Here is a 26,983-nt window from a genome sequence, read left to right on the forward strand (position 1 = left end):
AAAGTGTCACGTCTGTGTGTGTGTGTGAGTGATACATGCTGTTTACTATAAACAATTTTTCTTGTTATACTACACACATTTACAGAAACAGAGGAAATTTTGAATAAAATTGTATCAATTCTACGCCCATGTACACCTTACAAAGCTAAACCGTTTTGGGTTTGGAAAACGAGAAATGCTGTTATTTAATTATGTGTACTGAATGTACTGAATGTAAACACGAAAAGAAGCAGGTCACTGGAATTGTCTATAAAAATAACTTGTTGGTTCTGAACTGGGGAACGTGGCAAGAGAAACTCTTGGAACTAATCTTCATTTTGATGTAAAGTGCTCTTACATTTTGTGAATTCTGTCACATCCGAGTAAGGACAAAATGACAAACCGTCAGACAAAAACAGCCGAGCTACTTTTGCATTCAGATTTGATTAAAATCAGGTCAGGCTGAACGGAAATACGCGGAACATAATAAGCATGACAACTCATGCTAGCCTTCTGACTGTAAATACTCCTGAGACATAAATTTTATTGACACTGGAGAGTGTTGGAGAGCTTAAGTTTTATTGTAGAATGCCGGACCTGCTTGTCGCTGCTCAGCATGTACCTGGAGCGAATGTTGACATTTACTGCAGCCATTGTTACCATCCCCCGGCGATGAGCAGAGTTCAAGGGTCTGACGAAGTCACCATCCCATCCGCCTGGGTTTTGAAATATGCTGCAAACCTGATGCAAATAGAACTGAAAGATCGAAAATTGAAAATTCTGATTTGTGTGGGAATGTTAGACAAAGTTCATAGCTTGAGGAGCCATTCTTTCCAAATTTGCTAGACCGGAAGGTCAGTTTAACCCTAATTTCCTTGGTCGTATCGGGCTTGAAATATTTCTTTTTTTTTTTTAAGAAAGTCTGTGAGTAGAAGGGTAAGCATCTCAGACACGCCGATACCAACATACAGATAGAATGAAAAAATAGGAAGAAAGCTTTAATGTCGCCTTGAATACACACGCTTTCTCAAGTACTGTTTATGCTTTACACAACCGATCATTCACAAAATACATCAAAAGGCTAAGTAGATTATTTAAAACTAGGAAAAGCAGTTCTTCTGCAGCACACAAACGGTGATAAATAAAAACATCGAGCGGAAGGTAAAGGCACAAAATCACAGTTGTCATACCAGTCCAGTTCCGATTGAGCAAAGTTTCGTTGTCTTTTCCTCTCTACAGCAATTCAATCCGAGATACAAAGACATCTTTGTGTACAGTTTCATTATGCTCTGGCTGAAATATTTTTTAACACGTTTTTAATTAATAACAATGCCCCAGAAAAGTCAGAATAACCACATTCAGTTACAAAAAAAAAAATTTAATTTTCTCTTGAGAATTTCAAGGATTTAAAAACCAGTTCTCTCACAGCTGTCAAGTAATCATTTCAGGAAAGCAAAGAGAATTTAATGAAATATTGTTTATGAACACAAGTATTTTGAACACGACTATCAGTTCCACCGACTACCATGAGGTAATGCAGTGAACAGCTTTCACGACACTTGTTGATCCTGCACAAGTGTTTCCGGCGATAAGCGTAGAGGCAAGAAAACTCTGGTAGATGGGAAAGAAAGAAGGAAACGAAGGAGGAAGGAATGTGAAAGTGCATTTCAAAATTTTATAACAATAAGAGAGAAAAGTACATCTCTGCAAGATGTCTGCTTATCACAGTAACATAGTGTCCGGTGTATACCGATGTACAATAACAATTTATCTAAACTTGAATCACGAACATAAAATGTGTGTGTGGGCGTGTGTATGAGAGAGATGCATGGTACGTCTGCTGATGAGAGACCATCAACCAACCGAATCCCCATTCACACTTTATAGCGATTTACCATTAGTTTTTATCTCCTATTCAAACTTTGTACCAAAAGTTTAGAGTCCCCTTTTCTGTTTAAATTCTGATATACCTTGTATTTATTTCTCATTGTACATCCAACATTCCCAGCATTGAATTCTGTATCCGAATGCGCCACTTCGACCTGAGGCACTGGGCGCCACTTCGACCTGAGGCACTGGGCGCCATTAGAGACATAATTTCACACAGATACATCGCCAGTCTCCTCACTCGCCGATTCAAACAAACTGTACGCGGGGAATTTATAGTTTATTGGAACAGCGATAAATCAACTGACATTTTCTAGTAAGAAATACTTCACAAATATTCTCACGCACAAAACCGAAAATTTGATCGGCGACCTTTTGACCCAGGAACATCGAACATCGAAAGACTGTAAGCTTGTGGGCAAATAATGACCATTCACAGGCAACATTTTCTTCTGCTCAGACAAACAAATTTAAAATAACTCATCATCCATTTTTGTTCTGTCCTCACGGTCATCCCGACACAAGCCTCAGCAGTAATTAAGCTCAGTATGTCAGCTTTGTACAGCCGCATACACCACAGCCGACATGGAGCATCGTGGACACAAAGCTGCCTGTCAGCGAACTTAACTTTTGAAGTTTTGCTGCCTCTGTTGAAGACACACGTGTATTAAAGCAGTAAATGGGCGGACCTCGGGCTGGTCCTTCTCGTCAGTTTGTAGGTTCATAAACAAAATCACGATCACAAAAGTTCAGATAAGATCACTTGTCTTGTTTTTTCGCCAAGTGGGTTACTGCAGCAACTCGACCGACGACTCTGCTGCTGCTGCTGCTGATGCTGTTGAGAGTTCTGCTGGTTGTTCTCGTTTTGATGAAAGGAAGGTTTGGGGGTAGTGGTGTTGAGGGGATGGGGTTCCAATGGAGAAGAAAGGATTATAAAAACAAGTAAACAAATATTTTATTCTGTGTTTCGTCACCCTGTAGTACTCTCTCCCTCTATCTCTGTGCGAGTTGGTGGGTACCCGCGCACATGTCTGCAAGCGCATGCGGGACTTTCAAAAAGTATTATCTAATATTATGTTATCATTTGTTCTCATGTAATTACACTGTAGCTCCCAGTTTCAAACACCCGTCGACGCGAACAGTAACGGTGAGAAAAAAAAACCAAACAAAAATGTAAATGTAAAGATATCAAAGCAAAATATAAAGAATGATATGCACACGTAGATGATTTCAGCTGGGCGGAGCTCATCAAAGTTTCTAACCACAGCATGTAGACTTTGCTACAGATCATTCCTAACCCACTCTGTACGGATAATCTTTCGCGAAGGAATAAACACCGTCCAGCAGTTTGCAATCCACGCTGATCCTCTCGTTCGAAGTGGTCAGTCGCCTCTCTCGTCTTTCGAACAACCGGGAGGCGCACTTACGGATGTCGCCAAAGTTGTGACTCACAATCCCCGCCATGTCGCTGGGGGCGCGCACCCAGAAGTTGTCGAAGGCCACGTCCTGTCCCGGGTACACCTCGTGGCGAGGCCACATGATGATGTCTTTGAGCCACACCACCAGTGGCCACACGTGTTCGCTGTCCTCCGCGTAGGGAAACATGTCGACGTAGGGGAAGCGAGTGACCTCCTCGCCCTGCCACAAGGGGGAGTCAGCGGAGAAGAACTTCCACATGAAGTCCGAGTAGATCTTGAGCCGAAAGCCAGGCACGCAGGACAGCACGCGCCGAGCCACCGGCCATTGCTCGGCCTTAAACAGGACATCGGCGTCGTCGTCCCAAGGGATGAGACCCCCGTGACGCAGCGCCCCGATGATGGTGCCCTCTGCCACGAAGTACGTGATGTTGAAGGCCCCCAGCACCGACGTAGCCACGTAGAGGGCACGCAAGAGGGCGCGCTGCTCTCCTTCCGTCAGCGCGGGGCGGAAGTAGCTCAGCTTGCGCATGGTTTCCGGGTCATTGCGCATGCGCAGTTCATTTTGCGCCGCCTCCCAGTCTTGTTCCCGGTACACGCGGAAGGTGGCGTTGAGCTCATCGGCTTTTCTGAGGATGCCCAGCTGCTGAATCTTCTCCACCACGTCCTCGCACGGCCCGTGATAGGGCTTCAGGTCCATGGGGTAGAAGAAGTCATTCATGTGGATGTACAGCAGCTTGTAGGTGCCGATGGGTCGCCACAGCGGCGGAAACACCGGGTACAGCAGAGCGTTGCGCAGCGGTTTGATGCAGGCGATGACGAAGGCGAGGAGCATCATCTTCACCATCAGGCCCCAGCACCTGTTGCGGCCTCGGCACCTGCTGTACAGAGGCAGGGCCATCTCCAACACCGGCGTCGGACCGCTCACCTGGATGGCTCGGATCTGTGAAACAAAATTGTCCAATAAATAAATTCTTAAAGACTTAAACAAACAAAAACCTTATGTATGAATATATTTAAAAACAATCTAAGGGTGGGTGTTCGATGCTTAATACAGGATGGGACCTTTTCTTAAAAAAAGACTTTGAAACAAAGCTTGCGTGTTCAGTTCGAACAGGCTCTGCCCACCTGCTGCCTTTGAGTATGGTTACAAAATGTCCCCAAGTTTTCCAGTGTTATTTTGCATGGAATATCCCACCACGCTTGCCACTTAATTCGCACCGAATGTTCTCACGTTTGCAAGTCCTAGAGTATGTGTCCTGGCCCTTGTGCCAGACCGTTTTTTTTTTCAAAGCTGCCATCAATAGCCTTTAATAATTGAGCGGAAGGAAACACTTCGGAGTTTATTTGGCTGCCAGCCAGACTATTACAAAAAAGTGCAGAGCAAACACGTTCTTTCATTTCCTAAGACATCAATCTCGGCGTCTTCATTGACTTGTTGTCATGGGATACATACTCGGCGAGGATATGACTATTGCCACTGACCTCTTGCCTGTATCAATGGACGACAGGTGTTGTGTACCCTGTTTCCACCTCCATCGATAAAGTTTGCTCTCCAAACTAAATATTGTCCTGATCAACGGGGAAGACAATGTCTAACGATTCCACACCCCTGCCTCCTGCTTCATCCCCTTTCCCCACCTCCACCTGTTGACGTTCTTCATGCTCTGATATCGTCACTGCTCCGAACTGTGAAATCTGCTTTAAACCACCCGTAAGTCAATTTGAAATGCACTCCTACAGACTTCTATGGTTTGTTCAAAACGAAGAAAAAAAAACACCAAAAAAACAAAACAAACAACAACAACAAAACAAACAAACAAAACCAACAACAAAATAAAAAACAACAAACAAAAACAAAAACAAAAAAAAGAAGAAGAAGAAGTGGTACAAATGTTACAAGGCCAACACCACTAAAGTACTCAAAGTCTTGATGAATGTGAAAATAAAGAACGTTAAATCGTCGCTAAGGTTACAGGTTACGACACACATGACACACCACACACACACTAAGGTAATAATTTTCGTTGACCCATTATCACCAATGTTAGAGACGGACATTCGTTTCCAAAAAGAAAATATTCAATGTTCCGTTTATCGGGCATAAATGGAAATCACTAGAAAGGATGTAATTACAGATAACGAGCTGCGTGATCAGCCACGAAGGAAGCTGAGCTCGGAAATGGGGAGAGAGAAAGCTTGGGTAGCCAAGGGAAACGTTGGACATTTACAATTATTTTGTCCTTCCTCCTGTCTGCTTCGTGTGCAGTCGGTTATTGCTTTGACAATCGACCAAAATGAGGGCAGTGGCTGCTGATAATATCGAGATAACAGGTGTACGTGCGTTTGTGGGATGGTGGGGTGGTGATGGAATGGGGGAGTGGTTGCTGGTGGTAGAGGGGCTGTCGTCTTGGCGACAACTTAACGATCATCTCTATTTTCACATTTATCAAGACTTCGAGAATTTAAAGCTAGACTCACTTATTATATAGCTCTACCCCTTCTGCTCTTTACAGAAACTTTTTCTTTTGATATTTCTTGCGTTACCTATAATTATTGTGCCTTGTGGACAAAGACTGTGCTCAGCAGTTAGATGTAATTGTAAATGAAGAACTCGTTATTGTCCGTTCAGTTATAATCAATCTTCTTTTAGGCATTTAGAAGTTTCTTTTTTTTATATAGTGTGCAGCAGCACCTAATCTAAAATAAAGTGTGTCAAGGCAAAACCTGTTGACTTCGCCACCAGGTCCCCACCGAACAGAAGCAGCGGCGTGCAACTGTGGGTTAGTGTGCGCTTCTACATTTAAGGTTTCATATTGGATTATTTCATTAAAAACTACTTTACCACATTAAAAAATTGCTTACTCCGCTGTTAATGAATTTCTGTATTCCAAAAGGCATCATCAACTGAACGTCCCTCACACTAGTTTTTTTTTCTTTGCTTGTGTTTGTTTTTGTTTTTCTTTTTGAAGTGAGCATCCCACTACAAGCTGTCAATTGATCACGCATGTCTTTGATACAGACTGCTTTTGTGAATCGCTTTGCATTGTTTAAACACACGATTTTGCAATGTTTTCCATTTTGAAAAACCATGCATATTACTAGAACATACTCATGCTTAATCTGACGAAATATCTCCAGTAGTTGGTTTATTTAGTAGGAAAGTGCTTCCATCTTGAGGTGATTTCGCGCTATGGGGTGGGGGGAGGGGAAAGGGGAAAACAGAAATACCCGGAGAAAACCTCCTACACCCAGCCCTGCTAACAGTTGTTACATACATGGTGTCCCGAGACGAGATCTGAACCCTGAGCCACTCACTGTAGTGGTGATAAACAAGTGTTTTAACCACTTCACTACCGGGCGCCCCCTTGATAATATCTCCAGTGTTGTTTGTGGCACAGTGGCTACAGTTTTAAATTCTGCTTTGTGCAGGTGTCTTTGTAACAGTGGTGTGCTGGGAAGGGGAAGGATTTCATACTGATTTCTCTGAGCACAGCATGACATGTTAAAACAGATGGAAAACACGATTCTTTTACTTTCTTTCCTTCCCTGCGTGTTATCCTCTTGTATTTTCATTTTTCGTATCTCTCCCTCTTTTTTCTCTCATTCCGTGTTACCTTCTTGTATTCTCATATTTCGTATATCTCCCTCTTTCTCTCTCATTCGCACACGCTCGCTAGCTGACTGGCTTAATTTATGCGCGCGAGTACACTCGTCTTCCCTCAAGAGCCCGGGGCTTTGACCTGACGTGACCTGACGTACCCTGACGTACCCTGACATACCTGACGACCCTGACGTACCCTGCACGATTTGCAACATTAACCTCATTTTTTTTTTCTTCAGCCTTTGTCGCCAAAGACCCAATGTCGTGACCGAAATCACCCATACCTCCTTTCAGATAAAAAAAGCCCCAACAAAACCTGAAGAACTTTTGGAGCTGATACAGTTTTGTGTACTTAAGTTTATTGTACACCCGGCTGACTCATTTTTTTTAAATCTCACACTGTAGCTATAACATATGCCGGTGTACAGTAAAATAAATATTAGTTATTAATACAAATATTATTTGTCGGGTGAACTGGTTAGGGCAGTGTTTAAAAGTTATCTCGTATAAATGAGAACACGCAATGGCATTAAAATGATTGTTGTTAGAACATACCTAGCTGCTGGGTTGTTAACTATTTACTACTCTAACACCATTTTCCAGCTAGAACAAAAAATTAACCATCGACGAGCGTTTGGAATGCCAGCATCTACCTTTGCTATGGACTCTTTGTTCTAAAGCACCTCTGCTAGGAGACACAGATATTCCAGTATCGACTGACAAACAAACAAAAAGCACAGATTGCACACCTGTGTTCGTGTCAACTGTGCTCTCACCTAGTTTACTAGAATTCTTACTCGGAATCAGACTTGCTATTTTTAGAAATATGTACCTGTGGGCTTAAGTCTAGTGCGTAGGCGGAGTGTGCAGGTGACAGGTTTGACAGGTAATAATAATGTAATATTGCCAAGACCACGGTTTATATGTGGTTTTATCACCAGTCAAAACATACATGAAACGAGTAAAGCAAACTGCAGCAGACATTAATCTTATCGTCTGCTCAATATATTGTCTTTCTACATGACAGTGTTATGATGCAATAAAACTGTCAACATAGAACCTCTTGTGGACAAGGATTCAACTAAATAATTTTTAAAAACCCATTAGCAATAACAGTATGTGTGTACTAAAACTGAACTCAGCCATCTGAAACAAGTGTCTCTGTGACTGATTTGAGGAATCAAATTAGACAACAGGTCACATCTTCACACTAAATGCCATTTCATGCCTGCTTCTCCTACAAAAGAAGAAAGTAGCTCTTACCAGATTTTCAGAAAATCTCCATAATAAAAGAATCAAAGTAGTCAATTCGTCAAAACTAACCGTTGTTTGTTCTCCACTAATAGGTTATCCTTGTCATCTGATTTCTGACACCTGTGAACAAAAAACCAAACAAAAGCTTGCTTGAATTATTCCGAACTCTTAGGAAAAATGGGGGACCAAATTTTAGTTTAGATAAAATAAAATTTTATTTATTCGCAACAACAAAACAACGATGCCACAAGACATTCATATCCGCTTCACCAAACAGACTCTCATACAATCATGGTTTAGGTTATCTGTCTGTCATCCGCAATCCGCAAGTCGGAATTGCTATGCTTCATGATCGAAAAAGTCTGTTCGCATACCATATGAACATCACCACCATTCCTTTTAAGTTCGGAAACGTGTCCTTTGCTATTTGAAGAACTGGAGAACGTTTTCTGGATTAAAAGAATTCTTCAACACTATGTTACACTGTAAACAGCTCATCTCACGTTGCAGACTATCTGATGCACATTCCCCGGCCACGGTAAACAGATTTGACAATATTTTTAAAAAACCTTCAGTTTTCTGAAATCCCCAAAGCCTCGCGAAAATGTCACCCAATGTCAATGACTTCAGGGTAGGAAAGTTTTGACATTTTCTTTCCTTCACTTGGTTTGAAAAGAGATCAAGTTTCCGTTCAAAACCGTTCACAGCAAAGTATAACTCATGAACAAGAATGTATTTACCGTGCAGTCACATTGAGTTTGTTCAAATATTCCTTGTCTTCAACAAGAAAGGCAGGATCTGTACGCTATTGGAGATCACAAAATTCTGAGAAAGAGTTTTTCTTTTCCTTCATTTACAAAAAAAGAGAACGATTTCTTCTCGGAGTTCCCAAACTCGTTCAACAACTTTTCCAAAGCTGAGCCACCGGACATTAGTGTTTAATAAAGTTCATGATTTTCGTCACAGTATTCACAACACGGTTCATGTCTAATTTTTTTACATTTTTACCCAGCGCTTCTTGGTGTATAATGCAATAAAGATAGGAATGTTTGCGAAGAGGTGGGGGAAACCCAAACATGTTAAGCCAGCAGTGAGTCTGATCTCTCCTGACGACACATTCGTGTCACAACATCGGTAAACGGTGGTCAGACTTTGTTGAAACAAAACAAATAGTCATAGTGCACGACATTCGCCGCCACCAACGCTCTCCACGACAACATCAGACTCGTCACCTGCGTTGTGATTGGTGTACTTTGTCTTTGACTGTCACGTGATGCCGGTTTCTAACTACAAGTCGTAATTGAAAAGAAAATTTGAATCAAATGAACCTAGGTTTAAAAAAAACAAAAACTAGTGCACTTCACATTTTGGCAGATGGGCCGTTCCAAAGATGGCCCGCGGGCTGATGCCCACCCCAGCTCTGAGCTGTCCCCATAACTTGGGAGCAGGTGTATACAACACGATGCAAGCTGCTCTTGTCCTTCATTGATGAAACTGTTGTAGACACAGATAAACAAGGATATGGGATCTATAAATAGCTGAAGACATCTCTAGGGGACGAGACCAGCTTCTGGAGAAGGACGAGGCGCTGTTGGGCCTTACTCACGACAGTCCGAGTGTTGGGATCCCAGCAAAGTCTCCCGTTAAAGATGGCGCCTAAGTACTTTAATGTGTCGACAATATCTCACCTTCTCGTCATGGATGACACTGGAGAATTCCGACGGAAATTAAGGACAATTTCTTTGGCCTTACCCACATAAACTTTTAATGAATTGTCATCGCTGTCTCGTGTCGCATGCTGGCTCAGCCCGAGCTTTAGTTCTAGAGGGGAGGAGGGGGTTGCTGCGTCACTATAATCTGACGCAATTTTGTTTTGTGACGTTTTTGGTGGGAAAAAGGAAAAGAATGGAACAGAAGGAGAGCGGTCACAAGGGAGAGAAGTTGGGCGGGAAAAGGAATTCTGTTGTGAGAACGGAGCCGTCTTGGACTGTGAGAACTTCCGTTGCGAGAACTGAGCCATCTTGAGCTGTGAGTACATTTATGTAACATCTATCAGTGGGGATATTCCAGGGTACGGATGGAGATGGGAGGGAGTGGCACTTGGTAGATGTAGGTGTCCCCTTCTGTCCCCGACCCATTGTTTTTTGTTTCCTCCCTTGTTCCTTTTATATCATTTGTTTGTTTGTTTATTTTATTTTTTTTTTAAATTTAACGTATTTGTAGTGTTCTCACGTGTGCGTGTCGTTTGTTTTGCACTGGAGAGCGATTGGTTTCATTGCTACACGCGACAATCGCATCAGGCAATAATAAATTCATCCAACCCTACACCATGAGTATCTACAGACCCACTAATAAGAGAGAACTGTGCAGCATCATCAGAGAATTGGAGAAGATAATTATTGACCCTCGTGGTTACTGCGACAGCTGTTAGTACACAGAGTAAACAAAAGCGGGGATAAAACACAAGCCGTCGGGTGAGCCGGTGCACGTTGTGATGGAGACAGAAAGAGTTTCATCGACAAATACTCGCTGCTGCCTTTTCACCAGAAAGTGAGTGAGTGATCCATGGCACCGGCTGATGGTCAAGGGAAAAACTCGTCAAGGAGTCTTCTAGCTAACAGATACGGTTGGATGGTGTTGAAACCCGATGAGAAATCAGCAACTAGCGGTCTTGTGGTCATAGAGTTTCTTCAGGTGTTTGTACAGAGTATGGAGAATAAACAGTTTGGCATCATCAACGTTTCTTTTAGTCTGGTAAGAAAATTGCAGTGGGTCAAGACATTTTTTAGTTGCATTTAAAATCAGAGCTTCGATGATTGTCTCCAATATTTTCAAGATCGAAAATGTTAGGATTACTGGTGTAAAGTCATTGAGGTGCTGGACTGAAGCTTTCTTGGGACTGGTAAAGTGGTAGATAATTTCCAACCAGCATGGATTTGTAGTGAATCCAGAGGGAAGTGGTGCTGGAAAATGTCTCCAAGTTTGTTCACACAGAACCGTAATGTTGTGCCATAGATACAATCTGGACCTGAAGATTTGCTTAGCTTTATTTACTTACATAGCTCCGTGACTTGCTGTTTACAAATGTCAAGTCTTGAGAAGGGATGAAGAGAAATGAGCACTTCTTTAATCTTCGCAGAGAAGTCCTGAATCTCAAACCGAGTAAAGAAAGTGTTAAAACCATTAGACAAGGCCCGTACTGGTAACGTACGAGATGGACATTTTAGCTTCCGATCTCCAACATTATCGTTTTCTTTAGGCCCTGCCATGCTGCACGGATGTTGTAGCAAACAGCTTCTCTACTTTATCTAATCCATTTTTAGTCAGATAAAACCTCAACTATTATTAGGTTTTAGAAATATGGCGCTTAAAAGCAATCTCCCTTTAAAACTAGCACAGCCTTTGCACTGGGAAGAAAAAAAAAATGCCAGTGATAAGGTTCACGGTGACCCTTGAAAATTCCCTTCATGTATATGTGAAAATCTCAGGTTTTGCAGGTAACGCCTGGCGTGACTTCAATACACCGCCACATAAAAAAAGAGAGAGAAAAAAAAGAGAAAAAAACCCCCCAACGATCTGCTGATCGAGTTTCAAGACCACGGCAAAGCCTGTTGATTGTTAGAAATACACGACACGCAGTCTACACTCTACAGGTATGGTTGTGGATAGGTTTGGGAAAAAAAAAAACCAAGGTGTGAAAAAAGGGAAAATTTCTGTAGAAGACATAGTGACACAGTTGCGGCCCTATGTTCCATTGGGGGCGATTAGGAAGAAGACGACATAGTAACACACTGATAAAGGCGTGTTAGTATAGTAACACATTGATAGCAACACTTTAGACTGGTTCATGTCCACGTAGAACTTAGCAAACTGTGTGAATAATAAGATCCACCTAACCAACTACTCTCGCTATACTCTGTATGGAAATCTTTGAATTCGAGATCCATAGACAGAGATACACAACATCTCCAATTTAATCTTTGCAACAGTACACAAGGTAACGAAATTTTACATCTTCATTCGTATCAGCTAAGTTCTTCCCACTGAAATACATGTCTCGCTTGTAACACCTTATGTTTTCAGTACAACTTAACGACATATAACTTATCTAGCCAGGTAACTTCTATTCACAATGGTTCAGTCCTTCTAAAAAGAGGATTGCGAACAATAGTCCTGTGTTTGTATGCCTAACAAGAAAAAGGACACAATAGTCCTGTGTTTGTGTTGCTAACAAGAGAATGGAGACAATAGCCCTGTATGCACCCCACGAGAAAGAAGATCGACGTTGACGTAAAGAAAGACGTTGACGGTTACTCCATCCCCCGCTAACTGTCACGTGCACTACGGTCTAGTGGAAGACAGCGAGGTGAGCCACTCGTTATACGACTCGTGCAGGTCGTGTAATCGTACAAATCACTCCACCCGAGGGTATCGCGGTAAAGGTCAAGGTGCTACTACCACCTGCTAGCCCTATTATCAGCGCATGTAAGTGGTTCGTCTCGTGTTCGGCCTGCGGTGATTTACTGTAAAAAAGTTTCTTCCACTTAGTGATGAATTCGAATGGTGAGTAATTGTGGACTGGAGCGGTTGAGAAAGGCTGGGAAGGAAGAACCTGAGTACTCGGAGAAACCACTCCCCCAACCCCCGCCACCCCAGGTCAGCAATGTAAATGTGTGAGAGCAGGGACGTGTGTAGGTGGACTGCTGTCTGTCTGCCGAGACCAACGCTTATAGCCTCTTGAGAAGTGATCGGCTGTTAGTCTCGGCGAGCCGTAACAAAGAATGTGAGTAAACCGGAAACCTTCTTGTCACATGCCTCGTTTTAGCAGTTACATAGCAGTCCAGAGATATTAGTTCGGGGTGAGTGTGTCAGTCATCCAGAGAAAAGTACAACTGCCCCTCGACGAGATCTGAATGTGGTAAAGTGTGTGATTGTGCAACTAAAGCAAAGCAACCAGCCCTGTAAACAGGTTCTGAACGTAGTACTTTACCAGAGAGCATAAATATCTCTACTCTCTATGCAAGTGATGGACGACTTCGCTGCCTGACCACCCCACAAACCCAATCCTCTCCCCCCTCATCGGAATTTTTTCTCGCTTTCCCTAACATACCCTTCCTGGGCAGACCACATTTTCCAGTCACTGTTGAGGTCGAGTGCATAAACCAACAGTTCCTCTTCTATCTAGTGCTTCTTCCCTATTTATGTCAAATCCAAGTTCTTGCTTACGGTAATCCCTAAACTTTTGTGATGGCCTGGGCATGAAAATCTCCACAGGAGTGGTACACTTTGACTGCTCCTCACTGCGTATATTGTTTCTGTTTTGTTTTTGTTTTTCAATCTGCTTGGCATTTTCCCGAGATTTTATTTAACTGCGTCTTTATAATCAATACGCCAGCAACAAATGTTTGTGTTCTTTTGTAGAACGCGTACAGGACATGGCTTGCTCCCCTATATAGTACTACAAGTTTACTGTCTCCCCCTCCACGCATACCCTCCACTTCTTTATGACCGATTTTTAAATACTGGTTTACAAATGAAGAAAAGAAAGAATAAAGTAGTGAATGAAACCAAAAAAAGAAGTTAAATTACATCATCTTTGACCTACATTTATAAATGTCTTATCTCGTGGTTATCAGTTATCACATTCGTTCTTCGTTGTCAGCTATGGCACTGGATATCTCCCGTGTCTTTTTTTTTTTAGCCCTACAACTACTACCTACTACACACGAGAGCATGAGTGCCGAAATAAAAAGCAGCGCTCGTACGCGTGACACACACAGTAAAAGCTCTGAACTCACCCGCACAGCGCCGCGCAACCCAAGACCACGGCGTACACCTGTTCACACACCTGGAGGGAGGAGGACAGTCGCGCAGAGCTGCTGCGGCTACTTGTGGCTGCGACTCGGCAAGCAGACGCACACCACAGTCACCTGAAACGACTCCAGGCTGCCGCGCATGCGCCGTCCGTCGCACAGGTAACGACCCACACCGGTGACCATTGCACAGCAGAAATCCTCGACGACTTTTAAGAGACTCGATCGTGGCAGGAGCTTAGGACCACGTCAGCCTTACACACAGCCACAACGACACTGCTGCTGCACGTGTCGCACAAACTGATTTTTCGCTGGTCGTTCCTGAAGTCGGGACACACCTGAGATATCTTTCCCCAAGGAACTTAGAAAGTGTAGTAGGGTGGTGGAGTTGCTGAGTACAAATTTCATGCTTGCGTTGATTGTGACATCCGGGTATCAACAAAACCCGAGCATTGAAGGAGGGATTAGTACAACAGCGCTGTGTCCTCAAGACCTCCCCACTCAATCCCCCGCCTTATCGCTCCACTCTCTCTGCAGGTGGTCTCTTTCTTTCCCGTCATCCCTCTCTCTCCCTTCTGTGTTTGCAACTGTGACTGAAACTACATTTGTAACTGTATTTGCGTATCGAGCTTACTACCATGAGGGGAAATCTTCTATATAAAGAACGACGCTGATGATGAGGGGGGAGGGATCGGTGTTTTACGCCGATCCAGCAGCTAAGACTATATCACGGCAAGGCAGCTAACCCTGTAAACACATGCCACATGCAGAGAAAGAACAGCGTACCTGAGACGAGACTTGAACCCAGGCCAGCCAATCCTCACTGTATCGGTGACAGGCGCTAACCGTTGCACCACCAGACCGCCCCTGATGACGACGACGATGATGATGATAATGATGAACGCGCTTGCCACCACTACACTGACATCTCGGCTCAGTACACACATATTTTTTTTATGAATGCGGCAATGTTTGCTTAACTGGCCGTGGAGTGGTGGTGATGATGTTGGTGTATGCTTGAAGAAGGGGAGGGTAAGCCTACTTTTCTCCAGGTTTTACCAGGTTTGTCATCCACTATAAGTCAAATCACAACGAGTTTGAAACACTTTTCTCTCCACTAAACCAACCAGCCAACCTAATCATCATTGTCTAAAAACTCGTCCTACATGGTACACGCGCAGAAGTGCATTTTTAAATATTTCTTTTTAAATAGGAAAGCTGGTTTAAGCGCCGTGGTCTTATCCCAGGGTCGATATTGTTTCACAACTCGAGCTCGCTTGAGTGCACATCACTCTGGAGAGTGTCCACCGGGCTACAGCTGTCTTCTCGACCTATGTGCGGGCCTTGTGGTGCAGTTCACCATAAGCTGCATGAGCACACTCAGGCCCTAAAGACAGACACGGTCGAGGAAGCTTCTGCACTGAGAGATAAAGATAAAGCGATTAAGCTCTCTGCATTATTTTAATGTCTAAAGCGTGCATGAATTTTAAGTGATGAATGAATTTTCCCAGTGTAAGCTGATTCGTTCAAGGGCTCGTGTTCAGAGCCATTAATCGTTTCTGGGAGTTGTTGCCCCTAAGGACACAGCCTGACTGGGATTTTTAATTAAGACGACCTTTAGGTTAGCAGTCAACGTGAATTAAGGTGCAGGTAAAAAAAAAAATGGTGGAGACACTCGGGATTCCCTGTAAAAGTCGATCGTTATGTGTGTCGACACAGGATGATCGCATGAGGACAGGTTGAGTGTCTCATATAGCCAGGGACAACAGATTTTGTCTCTAATACAAACCAAAAGAGTAAAGGTCAGTGTACATTATAGTAACATTACATAATAGCAATTCTGCAACCAGGGTCCATAGTTATGAGTAGGTCGTTTCCCTAGGGCAAAGTCGACGAGACAAAAAGCTCATGCAAGCACTGAGAAAGCCGCCCCCAACCCCATACACACTCATGCAACTGTAAACTCGTATCTTAGAATCGTTTTCCCTACAGTACCGCCATTTTATCCCACAGAAGTATACTCGGTAGTTGGCGTGATCATCAAGCCTTCACTATTATACCAGGTTACAGATTTGTGGAGCTCACGAATGGCTAGTAATACTATCCACAGACGACATGAAAATATGTAACAAAAAATGAACACATGTACAGAGTTCATCCAAGAAATATTAGCTTATGTGTACAATGGAATGGAAAAATGTGCTGGCAATCTTCATGCATATAGCACATACCGTATCCATTCTATTTCTTTGCATAATGTAATTTATGTAATGAGTCACAACGTTTTGACAGTGTGAGCACGGGATTTTTAGGTCACCTGATTAGGAGTCAGCTTTCAGATGAGTGAGAGAGAGAGAGACAGAGTGAAAAAGCATGTTGAACGGGGGTTGGCATAGCAACATCTGGGTTCAATCTAATCTATCCTCCATTTGTCGAGGAGGTGGGGAGGGTACTTGTTGCCTCCAAATTACATTGTTCTCTTCCGCTGGACTTCGGAACACCTGTCACACAATACTAATTATTGTTAGTTACGTGAATATTGCATCAAGCGAGGTTATTGTCAGTTTGTCCTTTCACCTCCTACCTACATTCAAATGTATTTTTTTGTTACTGGAGTAAGCAGCCTCTGCTGGCACAGAATGATACTGAGTGTAGAAGACGGTTGCTACCCACAGGTTGGGCAGGGAAGGATCAGACGCTCTCCGTCTGACGCCATAGATACAGTCTCGGCTAAGAAATGCCATCCAAGATAACGTATCGGTTAGCCGTGTGCTTCCTGTCACTCTCCTACTCCTGCACGCACGACACACACTTACGGACGCATGCACAACACACACAGAGAAGTGGACGGAGCAGATTTAAGCATTACAATCTCTGCAAGCCGATCTTTCTCCAGACAGGAAGCCATCGATGAAGGTCAGTTCGTCTTTGGCCGCCATCGACCACGTGATCGTTCCGGAGGAATTCTGTGATATCTTCGGTTACTTGTTCTTTCCACTTAGCATTCCACTTGACCTTTAACACCCGCACGATTTCTGATCTCTGACGAGCTAACTTCTGATCGAACATTTTCTTTGATTGATTGATGATGGATTGGTTTCGATCATTTGTAATCATGCACTGCGTCTGCGGTCACTTGAACCCACTGTAGGCAGTCCCCATGCACTCATAATGCGCTTGACAATTTGATTTCAGTCCCTTTGTCTTGTTATCTATAACAGCTTATCTCGCATCAATAAAAACCACACACAGACACAGTCGCTCGAAAAACCTTTATCAAATGAACTGTCTATAACACGAACAAGCGCACAGTGATTGGTCTGAAAAATAGAAGGAGGGGTGGGTTGAGGTGCACGATTGTCTCTCGAGGTGAGACTGATAATGACATAGATAATGTGGGATGAGATCAGTCATAGCACCCTTGCAACCAAAGAGCAGCCAGTTGTGTAGTTATTGTAACAGCCTGTGTCGATAGAAGTTTAGTGTACAGTCTAGTGTCCAGTCACTGCGGGATAAAAGTGAAGTTTGCTCAGTCGTAGGATAAATAATCAACTGTTCAGCCATTCGTAAAACGAGAGTAGTCGACTGTGCAGTCAGTCGAGTGTGATGTTGCTAAGATACTGCCGTAAAATTGAGCCCTTGTTCCTTAGTGTACTGTACACCTGCAAGTACAGACACAAATATTCACCTTCACATAACAGTAACGCCCTCTGGCAAGACGCATATTCTCGTAGTTTCAGTGAGAAATCCTGACATACTTTCATACACCTACAATGATACAGTGACTTTTAGGATTCGTGCCTAAGGGTCGCTAGTTGCATATCTCATTGAAATTCGCCTTGTCACTACATGTGATGGATACAATGAGTTTCGTATCTCCAGTACAAGGGATTTAGTAGAATCTTATTAACTGAGATACGAACTTACGGACACTCTACACACTTGTTCAACATTTGCGGCAGTTTCTCTTCGCTACTGTCCTGGACATTTATGCATTTCATCCCTACAGGTACAGGTTATCCCGTTAAAAGAAAAAAAAAAAAAAACCCGCACCCTATACTTACCTGTATATTGTAGTCGGTGCCTGCAGGTGATCGGTCCATGCGCAGAACACGAGTCTAAATGAAAGAAATTAGAACTGGGGATAATTAAGGGAGCTCATGCTGTAGCGAATGTTCCATAACCACAGTCAACACCACCCACATGTCCCAACCAGACTATGCCGTATTAAAAACATGACAGGCAGGCTGAGCTACATACAACTACAGTCAAGAGAGGGGCAGCACACGAGTTGTGGGGCCAGGTGCACAGGAGGGAGCTAAGCGTTAACTAAACAAGCAACATTACAACATGACACTGGAGATTTACAAGAAAAAATAAAGCCAAGACACATAGAGACTAAATTTACACACCACGCATTCGGACACAGACCAAAGTGTGTCACAGCAAACAAACGGACAAAGAATACATCAGCAACCATTAACACAAAAGAGAATGATGTGCCAAGGCAGCTCAGCTTAAAAAAAAAACCAAAAACAAAACAAAGCAAAAGCAAAAAAAAAAAAAAAAAGGCTGACAGAGCACACCAGCATTTTCGGAAGGTAAGCCGAAAAAAAAAAAACTTTGGCTTTAGGTTAAGTCCCACTTACGATCTCACATGCAAGCCAGCCACGGGCTCTGACAGCCTGTCGTTTACTGGTTGCCGTGACTGCGCTCCGTCCTAAGCCTCGTGTCACGGAGCCCGTGTCACGGGTGTTGGAGGAGGTTTGGGGCGGGTGGGGTAGTCGATCGGCGACATTATTGATTTCTCTGTTACCTTCTCTCTCTCTCTTTCCGTCATTGTTCCTCTTGTCCTCCTGTCCTATTGCGCGTATTGATCTGAGTATGCCGAAAAATCGATATACGATCGTTGATCGAATCATAAGATACGTGAGGTGAGTAGACTGACCTGGTTCAGATCGATACAAAGTGAAAATGTAAAGAGGGATAAAGCGTGTTTTGTGGAACGCTTCACTGCAGGCTGTGAAGTTCTGAGTCCCGGAGTTGGACGTCCATCCATAATTTTTTTGTTATTATTTAGTGACGTCCGTTTATTGACGATTTTGCCGTCATTTGGAGGTGGACGGTGTTGTGGACAGAACTGAGGAAATTAGATGAAAAGGGTAAGGAATGGATGGGATCACAGACCTATATTTCCCAAATGAAGGTCTGTGGACGGAGGAGAAGCGTAACGGACGGTCGCCGTTGGGAAGCACGCCCGCCTAGTTCGCACTAATAAAGGAAGGGAAAGTCGTTGCCCTGGGGTAAAATAGGGAACCAAAAGAAAAGCATCTTATTTCCGAAGTTATAAAGTGGTGTTCTTCAGACCCCGCAGCCTTATTTCTTAAGTTTTCCTTAAGTTGCCGACTTTGCCTTAGGGAAAACGACCTACTCTCGCTTCATGACGACTTCCCCTGGTTGCAATGTTATTATAATCTACATCGACGTTTAGTTTTTGGTTTTTGTTATTATATTTATCTTTGTTATACTCTGAGTGTACATCTTACTTCTTTATTTAGGAATCAGTCTATTTGTGGTTACATATAAAGGGGAGGTCATGGGGACGTGAAACCATCTTAAGAGATTCTTATCACGGTGACATCACTGGCGTTATCAAGCGGATGTCGAGTGCACGGACTATGTCTCCCTTGCATCCTATTCAAATCCGTAGTGACTCTGTGCTTCACAGTAATTAGAAATAAGTGAATGACCATTAAAAGTCACTATTTTTATTCGTTAAATTATCTCTGTAGGACATTACAGCACGGCAAGTGTCATGAAATACATTGTCCAATGACAGCCACGCCATAACTGGATTAAAAATAGGTAGAGCTTGCTAGAGTGCATGAACTTATGTCCAAGAGCTTGCTAGAGTGCATGTTTTCCAAGGAACTTAAGTCCACAACGTGGTCAACATGTGTGGTTAGGAACAATCAGGCAGCTGGCCACACACACGCGATCCCCTCTTCCCTCCTTTCTAACAAAATGTGACAATGTACATACTGTGTTTCTTCTGTAGTGTTGTCGCTCACAAGATCTGTCGGTGCCCCGTGTAACTGTTGGCGTCGATAGTCACCCATGCTGCCACAATTGATACTGGCCAACGTGACCAAGTGCAAATACCCGGGGTGGCTCCTGATATGGCGGTCGATGTGTAGTACAGCAGGGCAAAGTGCGGGGTCTCTTATATTCCGCTTGTGTGAAGGACACGTGCCACTGGCCTCATGTCTACACTTCTTCATGTCTACAACTTATAAATCTGTATTAAAAGCTACCCGGATGATGAGCATGGTAACATGCAGCTGTGGTGCTTTAGATGTTTCTGAGTGAGAGCGCAGATGGAGGGAGAAGGAGAGTCGCATATATACAGAAAGAATAAGAAAAATGTGCATGAGAGAGAGAGAGAGAAAAGAGAAAGGAGGGAAGACTGAGAAAGACTGCATGGTGTTGTAAATATTCTCATGAAATGTATGTGAAAGAAACAAGTATAAGGTCTGTCTTCTCTCTCTCTCTTGCGTATGTACGCTTATACACACACTTTCTCTTTCTCCCCGGAAGCCCTACTAAGACATTCAACCAAAACCAGGTTTATTGCTTTGTTGTGTTGACCAATTACTTCATTGGATGAGTCATGATTTATTGTTTGTATCCTCCTGTTTCTAATGTCAGTTCTCGAAGTGGAAATAACAAAGTCAGAATCAACGTGCATGAAGCCGAGATATTGATAAACAGACTATAACCGCAAAAGTCAAAATCTTCCAGAGAAGGCAGGTATACTGCCAAACTATACATCGCGACTATAACAGCAACAACAACAACAACAATGACCATGATGAAGAAGGTCTGCCACATCAACAATCATAATATCCTCGCAGTATGGACTGCTTGCCGACGGAGAGAAGAAAGTTCACCATTTCAAGTACTAGAGGAAAAAAAAAATTCTCATTTTCTACCTCGACTTGGAGAACACTCATCTCTTTGCTCAACTGTCAAACAGCCCAAGCTGGTCAGTGGTTTAGTCATGTGACCCAAAAGAGAAAAAACTGAAACTTGGAGGAGATTAATGCCAGGCTGTAAAGGAAGCAAGTAGAGAGCCTAATAAAAATTTAAAAAGATAATAAGAACTACTTACTTCACTGTGCTGGCCCAAGTGCAAGACGATGCAAAGCTCAAAATCGTTGACTTCGGGAAATTTTGTTCACTTTGTCACGTGCAGTGTGTGGTAGACATATGCCCTCTCTCTGTGTTTGTTATTAATGTGAATGTGTGAAGTCGTTTCTTCTTCTCCACCACTTCTCCCTCTACGTAAACTCAAATATTTGAGAAAGGAGAGATAAATGTTCTTTACCCAGCCTTTTATTTGTTTCCAGGGGCCTGTTGGATGGTTCGGTGTGCTAGCGATGCGTATCGTTTTTCAATCCATTTTCTCCAGTTTACAGAATCGAATACAATTATAGTCCGAAAAATGAGGAGAGCGAAAACGATGGGTTAAAATTACCAATTTGTCACTGGCTTGCTTCGGCAACAGATGACACACTTAAACAGTGTAAACAGCGGGACGGGAGGAGTCTCCATCCCCACTAGGCTGCCTCTCCTACTGGTAAATATTTACAGTGACATGGTCAAACACACAGAGCTTTTACAACAGTTAACTTCGGTGGGAAGATGGCATGTCAGGACGCTGCAAACGCCGTTAGAAAAAAAAAAAAAGAAAAAAAAAGAAAAGAAACAGGAGGAGAAGAGAGAAGATGAACATCATCAACATTAATAACAATAACAAGATGAGAAAAAAATCTGAGAGGAAATGGAAAATGTTTATTGCGCAGCATCGCACTCTACTACTGTCATTATTTGAGACGATTTTAGTAAATTAAAATATTAAAAATTGAAATGAAGTTGGGGGGGGGGAGCGGCTAACAGGATTAAGAGGTAGCGGGAAGAAAACATTACTGTTTTCCTGACGAATTGCTTTCGACATATGAAAACAATCTGTGTAAAAGTGCTTGTGACCTATAAAAGCAATATGTATAAAAGTGCTTGTGAAGAATGAAAAACATTTTGTGTAAATGTACGGTGGTCGGTAGGCTGGTGGTATGCTAAGTTATATTTTATTTTCATAAACAACAGAGCTACGTTGTGGGACGATAGGAGTAATTAAAGGATGGCGTGCAAACTATGGACGATTGTTTCGCTCAGGTCGGCGAGGTGACTTCAGGACAAGGGACGCTGAGGGCTGGATGGCCGCATACCTAGCAAGGTCGGAAAGGTCACCGCCGAATGTGGGGAAAGGGGGAGATGGCTTATGGAACGTTCCACTTGGATGGTATAAATAATGAGGATGTCTGGAGTGGAAGAGAGAGAGATTGATGAAGGAAGAGAGAGCACAGACATGCGACAAAGAAGTTGAAAAGAGACTTGACTTAATTTGACAGCCTCTGACGACGCGACGCCATTGTGCAAACCTTGATGAACTTCCAGTGTTGTGGCATTTTAAAGATTTGGTGACCTTCTTGGAAGTTTTGTGTCTACTACAACCGAAAGTACTGGAGGACTAAACTCTAAAAATATATCGTCAAGGACAGAAGACAGGTCATCTAGGGTCGTGATTGCTGTGTGCTGACTCATCTCTGACCTCTGACCTCTGACCACATGAAAGCTCCGTGAGGCGACAGTAACCGACTGAGGTCAGAGGACACGCACCACTACACTGACGGAAAGTGGACAGGGAAGGGGGGGGGGTTGTTCTGTCGCTCGGGCTTTGATCAGTCATGCGTGAACACAAAGTCAATACTATAACATAGACGTTCGAACACACCCACGCACTCACGCATTTTCTGGATACGCTGTGTGCGTTATATTCTCTGTTATAACGTATGTAGCCGAATACCCAATCATCATCATTTAATAATAGAAAAGTGTGTTTAATTTACAGAAAAACTGAATTACAATCCCAAACGGATTAAAGTCAAATAGGAAGACAGAGAGGCGAGATTTGATGCAACGGCAAGGATGGAGAGACAAAGCGAGTTGACGGGTGAGTAGAAAGGGGAGTCTACTCTACCACACGGTTATCGAAATTTTCACCGTTGGCTAGCGCGTCCGAATTAAATAAAAGGGATAAGGATGCAAATCGTCTTTCAAGGCTGTGCCTGCTTTTTCCGTCTTTCTCGATCTTGTACTTCCCTAACATCACCCACACTCCCATACATTATTTCCTACTGAGCAGCTTTCACAGCCCACACAACAGTCAGTGCACATGGATATATACAAGAATAATTATTTTCGCGTTCATTCTCTGGGTTTCCCTCCCACTCCATGTCCGCGATGATTTCAGAGCGATATGCAACTGTCTCTCCACTCGCTCCAAACCTACAGATGTTTACCTGATATACATCACACAAAACAGGTTTGCTAGTAAATATCCTCTCTCTCTAAGCCTCACCCCACACCCACACACACTTTCTGGCCACTTGACGAACCAGCAAGTGAGATCTCGGACGGACAAATACATCAACAAGAAAACCCACACACACGTGTGCCCGAGCAGACACGCAAACAAACGAGCAAACAAACAACAATCACTGTATATACTGTATTGTTGTGGTGTGATGATAAGCAGTATTGCATTAAAGCCACACATTCACATGAAAGTCTGGAAAACTGCACTAAGCTGAAATCACATATTATTTCCTTCTCCCTGGCTCTATTATTATTACTATTATTATTCCACTTACGTGTTCTTATTCGTTGCACTCATGACTTCGCTATGGTATGTCAAGCAGATGCGTCGTGGCGGATCTTGAAGTTCTGTTTGTAGTACATTTGTTTCCAATGACTGGATAGAGCTTGATGCAAAATACTACTTCCCTGCTCAGCAGGAAGGCAGCGACCTCTGATCGTAGGACCTGATGGGCGGAGGGTTTTAGGACATATTTTTGATGCATCAAACAGTGAATTAATCTCATGGCACAGACTGTACACTTGATGACTTGCGTGCGTGGGTGTGGCCTGATCATCGAGTGTAGCTTACCAAGCACGAAAGTTTACAGCAGTGGAAGCAGCTAATGCCAGATAACAGAGAGAGAGAATATATATTTAGGTGGTTTGTACTGAAATAAAAATCAGAAAAAATTTGGATGTAGCTTTTTTTTCTTTAACATTTCTATATTGCTATTTTCTATATTTATCTTGCTGTCTACGTTCTCATGTATAGGTTCATTGGATGGTCAAAGATATCTCAGTGGGTTTTTGGGGGATAAACGCTATGTTTCCTTTTCCGCTGGAGGTATGCTCATGTCGTCGTCGTCGTCGTCGTCGTCGTCGTCGTCGTCGTCGTCGTCGTCGTCCTCCTCCTCCTCCTCCTCCTCCTCCTCCTCATCATCATCATCATCATCAAAATACATTGGATATGGCGAAGTTGACTATATTGCAAATAGATACTTCGGCGACAGCACACACGTATCTGCTTTCTCTCTCGCGCGCGTACACACACACACACGTATGCACACAAAGACACACATACACACGCGCGCGCAGACTTGTAGAGAGGGAGTGAAGCATGTTCAGAAAAGTCAAAGACAACTGCAAAAAACAAAAAAAAAATAAACAAAAACTTCTAATCCTTCACAAACAACCGTAAAATAAGCAAATGTTTCCAACAGATCGTCATCCTCTGCATGAAAGTATCTGACTCCTTACAAAATAAATGGGTTATGGAACAAAAAAATTAATAATAATTTTTATCTTAAAAGACAATCGCATTCAGTTATCTCTTTTGGACTTTCTCGGCTTCTTTGACTTTATATGCAGGAACACGTCTTCGTGCGAACTATTTGTACCGTACGATGTCGTCCTCACTGTCCATGAAACAAGATACGGCTGTACAAACAGTTTGTCTTGCTTTGAGATCGCCGTCCATTTTTCTCTGTGAAGAACTCATCGATTCCACAAACACAACAAAGGAACAAAGGAGAAAGCTCCAGACAAATTTGTCGACCAGTGGTCTCATTGTTTCTCTTCATGCTCCTCGTGAATACCACCTCTTTACGGTGGCAAGAGGTCTTGTATTAGAGAACTTTTCTGTCCCTGCTTTTTTCTAGATATCAAGTAAATGTTGCCAGATATGTAGTTTGGGTTGTCCTCAGATTGTCCCTATAATGTCATGTTTGATCTGCTCTTTCGTCCGTTTTTCTCCTTCTCTATGAATCTGCAGATGCTCAGTTTTTGCAATCCAAAGCTCCTTCATTTGCTCATCCTTTGGAATTTCATGAATGGATAACGCTGGACACAGATACTTGTCAACAGCCGACATCAAAACCGGAAGCTGTCTACCAACGACCTGGAATGACTGTCACACGTGAGACCTACATTTCATATCGAAACAAAAAATTTCTCACACCTGATATGATTCTCCGATTTTCTCCCCATTCATCAACCCTGCTCCCCATGGTGCTAAGTTGCAAGCCCCTTCAACCTACCAACCCATCAGCCAGGTGTCTATATAATTAAAGAAAAGGATAATGAATACAATGAATTAATCTTATTAATGATGAGAAGAGAACAGACGTTTTCCCCATAAACAATTCACTCATTATCCACGTAAAGGTATCAAGACAGGATAAACAGTGAAGTACGAACTTGTCTTTGTTAACTTGTTGTCGGCAGCAGCTCCATTATGCAGATTCTGTCGACATGCCGCCTTCATTTTCTGCTCCATTTTGTCCTTGGACAAAGCTTGTTGCTGCTCTTGGGTTAATGACCAGGAAGAATAATTCAAAACCTAACTGTCGTCGCATGTAAAGTTGCCTTGCCATGGCTGGTCTTGTTGTTCGGGTCAATCGAGAAACTAAGCTCGAAGTCCGGAAATAAAGCTTAAAAATTGTAATAAATGTGTGTTTGTGTGTGTGTTTGTTGGTGCCTCTCTGGTTTACATGTGTGTGTGTGTTTTGGTGCCTCTCTGTTTGCATGTCTGTGTGTTTGTGTGTCGGTACCTCTCTGTTTGCATGTATGTGTGTGTGTTTGTGTGTTGGTGCCTCTCTGTTTGCATGTCTGTGTGCGTGCTATACGTCGTTTGTGCACGACGCTGTACAGAACCATCGATTTTGGTAAGCGTGCGCGTGCAATCACCAAAACACTGGAAATAGTTATTGATTTTCACATCTTATGTTTCATAAATAATTCCTCTTTCAGACCGCGGGCATTTTTTTTCGACGTGGCTGTGTCACAACCTAGTAATCCAGGCAGAAACGAGACTCGCAAAACGACAGCGTCCACAGACGCTCGATCACACAACGGCAATTTATAATAAAGATATAAAAATGTTCAAAACATTTTTTTAAATCACTGGGCTTATCTCACTAACAGAATTTTTTTATTTTAGAAGGTATATTTACATTCACAAGATATATATATTTAAAAAAAACCTCCTGACTAGAGTATGAGGGGTGTGTGGGGAATAGAGGGGTGTCAAATGGCACATACCTGGATTTGAGGAGAAGACGAAGAATAAAGGGATGACAGAATTCACTAGATAATTGCTCCGTTGTACTGGTCTCGTCTTCAGGTACATTAGAAACAAAAAAAAAAAAAGCCTGTGGAAGCATGAGGTGCACGCGTTCAAATTGCTAATCCCAAACACTCTTTGACAACCTCACAAAACCGTAGATCAAAGAGTTGGTTACACAGATCAGTGTGGGCGTGCATGTCCTTGAAGGAATTTTGTGGCACTTCTAAGATGATATAAGGAAGGACATAGGACATCAGACGAATGTAAGCGGCTTTGGGAAAACAGTGCTAGAGAAGGAAGAAGAACCCGCGCACGCACACACACAATGAGAGAGAGAGAGCTGTTCACCAGATGATGGTGTCCATTGTACGATCTGGCGATCGAAATACAGACAAAAGGAAAGATGCTTAGGGATGAGAATGTAATCTCCTCTAGTCACCATCAACAGGGTGATGCAGGTCATCATCACCAACGTTTGATGAAAGAA

At 43.0% G+C, this 26,983-nt stretch overlaps 1 protein-coding gene across 19 annotated transcripts; it reads right to left on the bottom strand.

Annotated features, from left to right (window-relative positions):
- Positions 1-961: 961 nt before the first annotated feature.
- LOC112558211 lies at positions 962-26,638 on the bottom strand. Of its 19 annotated transcripts, XM_025228522.1 has the most exons (5): positions 25,629-25,760; positions 23,726-25,329; positions 18,017-18,070; positions 8,209-8,259; positions 962-4,224 (listed from the first exon to the last, which is right to left on the bottom strand). In XM_025228522.1, exon 5 carries the CDS (start codon positions 4,180-4,182, stop codon positions 3,160-3,162), a length of 1,023 nt encoding a protein of 340 aa, XP_025084307.1. In that variant the 5' UTR covers positions 4,183-4,224; positions 8,209-8,259; positions 18,017-18,070; positions 23,726-25,329; positions 25,629-25,760; the 3' UTR covers positions 962-3,159. The 19 variants fall into 19 exon arrangements, with proteins under 19 accessions (XP_025084307.1, XP_025084304.1, XP_025084300.1 ...); XM_025228519.1 differs by lacking the exons at positions 8,209-8,259; positions 25,629-25,760 and adding an exon at positions 26,472-26,638 and having other exon boundaries at positions 23,726-24,052; XM_025228515.1 differs by lacking the exon at positions 8,209-8,259 and having other exon boundaries at positions 25,629-25,761.
- Between the last annotated feature and the right edge of the window lie 345 nt (positions 26,639-26,983).

Source organism: Pomacea canaliculata, linkage group LG2, assembly GCF_003073045.1.
Source record: "Pomacea canaliculata isolate SZHN2017 linkage group LG2, ASM307304v1, whole genome shotgun sequence".
In the NCBI taxonomy this organism is placed as follows: Eukaryota; Metazoa; Mollusca; class Gastropoda; order Architaenioglossa; family Ampullariidae; genus Pomacea; species Pomacea canaliculata.